The following is a 4679-nucleotide window of genomic DNA, read 5'->3' on the forward strand; positions in this document are numbered from 1 at the left end:
AGGCTGAATGAAAAAAACAGGCAACTCTGAGCCCTGTAACTGTTCCCTAGGAAGACAGCAGCAGAGAGTCCCTTTTCCTCTCCCACAGGACTTATATTGTCCCATCCAGACTTCTAACTTGGTGGAGCTCCAGTTCACAAACATCCCTATCCCCTTTCTTCTTTTCTGCAGCTCAGAGGATAAATATCAGTATGTGAAGCAGAAGGTTTCAATTTCCCCCAATCAGCAAACTGTTTAGGTATAAAATTTCTTTAATCAGAAAGGATTTCTCTTCTTTTAACACAAATGCACACATTAAATGTAAAATATATAGACATGTATTTACACAAATTAGAAAACACAGTCTCACAAGTCCTGGATTAGGGGTTGAGAGGATGGAAAGCAGGAGCAACTGGAGGATGGCTTCTTGTCTGTTCTAGGTGTCCCATGGTCATCTCTCTGGCTGTGGTGGTTGTATCAAGCGGGGATAGGGTACCGCTCCAGTCTGATGGCAGAGTTACTGGCAAACTGTAGCAACGAGGTCCCTCTCCAAATAGTTTCTTAGGGTCACCAGCAGTGACAGGAGATGCTGTAGCAGGTGGAACTGGACTGGTTGGGGCAGAGTGGGTGAAGGGCTGCTCTCCATGCTGGAGGAGAAGGATGACACCAATGCTGGTTCCAGTGCCTAAAGGACCACGGCTAAAGGAAACGGCACCTTGGGAACTGAGAGGGGGGTTACAAATGGGAGTGGTGTGGATCCAAGTGAGGTTCATAGCTGGCCATTCCATGAGGTGCCAAGGCTGCTTTGGTTTCAATACTACATGTCCTAGCTGTGTCTGTTCCATCTTTTCCGTGGGAGGTGCAGGAGAGGAAGCAGTTGGATAACTGCGGTGGCTTGGAAAATGCTAGGGAAGCAAAGAGAAAAGAAATTATGAGAAAGCTTTCAGATTAATTCTATCTGGTTGATTAAACCTTTGCTTTCCTTGGGAATTCTATTTGCAATGCAAACATACCTTGTTTTATACAACAGATAATTTCCTACCAGGTCATAATTAAGTAATAGTTTTAGTAACCAAATTATACTTTCAACAAATACCTGAGGGCCCACGATGTACCACATACCATATTAGGCACTGGCTATCCAGACAGGTACAAAATAAAACAGTCCCATAGGTTCTCAGTACTTAAAAAAAAAAATTCATTTTAGAATTCCTTTTTAAAAAGTCTATTTTTTAATTGGAATCATCATTTCCCAATTTCTGTATTTTAAATTCCAATTTCCTATGTTGAGTGCCTTAAGAAGTGTAAATTAATATTCAGGCAAGAGCTTCCTGCTTATTTTTAAATCGATTATTCTGACAGCAATAATAACTGTGGTTGATTGAAAACAAGATAACTGTCCATTATCTATAGGAGACTTGCCCCTCCCTATTATTTGAATGCCCCCTAAATACCTTATTATTTGAAGGCCCAGAAAATAGGTCACTTCCACACTGGGTCTAAGACTCTAGCCAACACTCCCGCTATGGGTGCCCCATGGCTGCCCTCCTTTCCCCCAGTGATGTACTTCTTAGGACCAGTCCTTGAAACCCATGCTTCCAGAGGGTGTGGTACAAGCATAGTTGGGCAGGAGTCAAAAGAGGGAGAAGGAAAGTGTTTTAGGGGCAACAGAAGAGAAAGGATTTGCAGAGAGAAGCTGAAACATCATCCTGCGTAAATCTTTTGGCCAGGTAAGGAGCCTTCTGGATCTATGCGGATAGCAGGTAAGCTGCTACATAAGGGATAGGATTAAACTTCATGGAATTCTTTGCAGTGATCCAAACAAAAGAGAAGAAAACAACATTGCGGAATCAAGACAATGAAGAAAGTTTCAGCATTCCCTTCCCAGAAAAGAAACTTGTTGAGAAGGGAAAAGGCCCAGAATGAAATGGAAGAGGGGGCCCATTTCTGCATGTATGCTACATTTCCTTGGTCATTTTCCCATCTCTTCCTCACGTTTTTAAGTTCTTACCTTGGTCAGCTGGTGTCTGCTACTACTCAATGATGACTTCCGGGCAGCTATGTGAGGAAACCAAGTCTTTAACATCCCTTCTACCTGTAGCAGGGTTCCTAGATAACGCTCTCTGTGAAAAAGACATTTAAAAAAAACAAAGGTCATTCAGTGTTAAAAAAAACAAAGAAACAGGACAAGATTGGAGAGGTCTACTTTTCTATGAAGTATTGAGAAAAGGATCAGGGGGAGCTTACCCCATCTGTGGCTTCTGCAAAACACCTACTATCCGCTGGATCCTGTCCATTGCCACGCTCTGCTGGAAACTGCTTAATCCTGGGATCAGGGAGAGAGAAGGAGATCAAAGATTGAGATTCAAGAATTTAAGTCAGGTAAAGGAAGGACAGGAAGGGGTTAAAATTTATTCACCTAAATAAATTAAATCACAGAGAGAAAAAGGGAATAATCCAGGCCCCAAATAAAGATTTAAGAGAAATACACCTTTAAAACATAGTTTAAAAGAGAGGGAAGAGGGGGGAGGCGAGTAGAGAGAAATAGGTATGAATCTAGCTCAGATGAATGTAACTAATCAGATAATTACCTCTCTCAAAGCGACCCATCTTCAGCCCATTCAGTAGGTCTGTGAGAGGGCGTATGAATCCCTGGAGCTCTTTACACTGTAGGAAAACAGGACACAGGCTATGAGAAGACCAAACACGGGCCACAGCCGGACTGATTAATCCTTCCTCCGCCTCCAAATCCGTGAGCCAATATTATCTTCACAGGGTCCTTACAGACCTGCTGGGTGCTAAGGCACGCCAGTAGTATCTCTTTTCCCCAGCTTTCTCTTACCTTCTGAGCAAAGAGCCGGTCTCCTTCTGTGGTGCTACCCTGAATGTTGAGACTGGTCTCCAACTGACGATCTCTTGATCTTTTGATCCCAGATCCTGCCATAGGAGAAGCCAAGCCCCGCTGTTCCGCGTGAGATGCTGTCTGTTGGTTACTGGAAACCTTGGGTCGTTGCCTGTGACGAATTGGACCGGGGCTTGGCCGAGAACCTCCCCTCAGCCCAACAGTGTCAGGCGTGGGGCCATGGGCCCCCTTGTCCTCCCCCTCACTATCGGAGGGGAAGCCAAAGTCACTGTTCACTGGCGAGGTGGAAAAACAGGAAGACAGAGAGTAGGAAGAACAGGATGAAACGCTAGATGGAGAATCCATAGGTTCAGAAGCAGGGGCTGGAGAGCAGCTCCCGGAGTACGCAAAGATCGGACCTGCAACTGAAGAGCAAAGCGAAGGAGTGTGAAACCAGAATCTGAGAATTAGGAAATAGACTGGGAGACTGGGGTGTACTGCACGGCATCCTCATATCTCTTCTCTCCCTCCCCAATAGTGCCAGTGTCAGAGACAATAGAAAAAGCCATCTCCCCCGCCTCTCCGCCTCCATTAAGAATCCGGCCTGGACCCTGTTCTTTCTTCCCTCACTTCAGAATAAATGCCTGACTTTCCACCTTCCCCAGTTCGGCCGCTGTTCGTCTGTGTGTTCCCAACCCGATCCCGCAGCTACCTGAGGTCACGCCACCCGCGAGCCTTACATCTCGGGCCCCCGAACCCACCTAGTGACTCTGCAGCAACCGCCTCCCACAGAGCTCTCCACTTCGTCCCAGTCTTTCCGATCAAGATCCCTGCTCCGGACCCTCTCCGCTCGCCCTGCCACGTGATACGACCCCCGCCCCCAATACCAAAAAGTCCCTAAACCCACTGTCTCCAGGGTTAGTCCTCCCGCGCGGACCGCTCACCGGCCTCCCGGTCTCCTCACCGTTGTCGATCGGCTCAGCCCAGTCTGTCTCCAGCTACCGCTCAGACACTCCGGGTCTAGGCTACCTACCTAAGCCTCGCTCCCACTGGGTCCCGCCCCTTCCGCCCTCCCAGACACGTGCAGCTCCGCACGTGCCTTCCCCCTGCGAACACAGACCTCGCACCCTCATTGGTCGGTGGCACGTGACTGTCGTTACTGAAGTTCAGATCCCATTTGCTACAGCATACAGGGGCTCGGCCAATGAGAGGCAGTCAGGTGACGATTGGCTGGAAAGGCAGCATTCCGTGCTCCGCCCCTACATGTGGCTCGCCAGGAGGACCCGGTGATGAGAAAGGAGGAGGATGGAAAAAAAGAGTGGAAAAGAAGGGACGGGAGGAACGGGGCGGAACTCGTGGCCTTAAATAGGATGGTGGTGCGCCGGGGACGCGCGGCGAGAGTGTGCAGACTGGTTGTGTGACCTGAGGCGCACGTTTCGAGATGTGGGGCTCCTGGCTCTTCCTCGCGAGCCGACCCCTCTGCCCCCTCTTTGAGCGCCTCCTCTCACGAGTGCAACACGTGGAACCATCAGCGACTTGCCTCTGCAACGTGTGTGAGAGAATGGGTGCGTGCCACTGTGTACCGTCTCCCTCTCTCGGCAGCCCAGCCCTCGTGACTCCCCGGTCTGTTTCATCCTCTCCTCCTCCTCCTTCTCCTACAAGTTGGGTGTCTCCTGCCCTGCTGGGTGAGGAGGGTGGGGACTGCCGCCGAGAACACCGCGTCCTCTCTCGGGCTCCTGCTGGGGCGGCTCCTCCAGCCCTTTCCTTACATAACCCGCCACGCACGTTACCAGCTCAGATGCCAGCCTGCCACGACTCTAGAGGTCAAAACCGAACGCCGTTGTTTCTGACTTTTCTA

The 4679-nt window shown here is 49.2% G+C and overlaps 1 protein-coding gene across 8 annotated transcripts; it reads right to left on the bottom strand.

The window, feature by feature from the left end:
- Nucleotides 1-236: 236 nt before the first annotated feature.
- On the bottom strand, nucleotides 237-3952 carry CIART (circadian associated repressor of transcription). Of its 8 annotated transcripts, none has more exons than XM_081025117.1 (6): nucleotides 3729-3952; nucleotides 2822-3246; nucleotides 2571-2646; nucleotides 2227-2305; nucleotides 1991-2102; nucleotides 237-884 (listed from the first exon to the last, which is right to left on the bottom strand). In XM_081025117.1, the coding sequence occupies exons 2-6, from the start codon at nucleotides 3185-3187 to the stop codon at nucleotides 360-362; spliced, it is 1158 nt and encodes a 385-aa protein (XP_080881243.1). In that variant the 5' UTR covers nucleotides 3188-3246; nucleotides 3729-3952; the 3' UTR covers nucleotides 237-359. The 8 variants fall into 8 exon arrangements, with proteins under 8 accessions (XP_080881243.1, XP_080881242.1, XP_080881247.1 ...); XM_081025116.1 differs by having other exon boundaries at nucleotides 3766-3877; XM_081025121.1 differs by having other exon boundaries at nucleotides 2822-2993; nucleotides 3786-3872.
- Between the last annotated feature and the right edge of the window lie 727 nt (nucleotides 3953-4679).

The sequence above is a fragment of the Rhinolophus hipposideros genome (genome assembly GCF_964194185.1).
Source record: "Rhinolophus hipposideros genome assembly, chromosome: 19".
In the NCBI taxonomy this organism is placed as follows: domain Eukaryota; kingdom Metazoa; phylum Chordata; class Mammalia; order Chiroptera; family Rhinolophidae; genus Rhinolophus; species Rhinolophus hipposideros.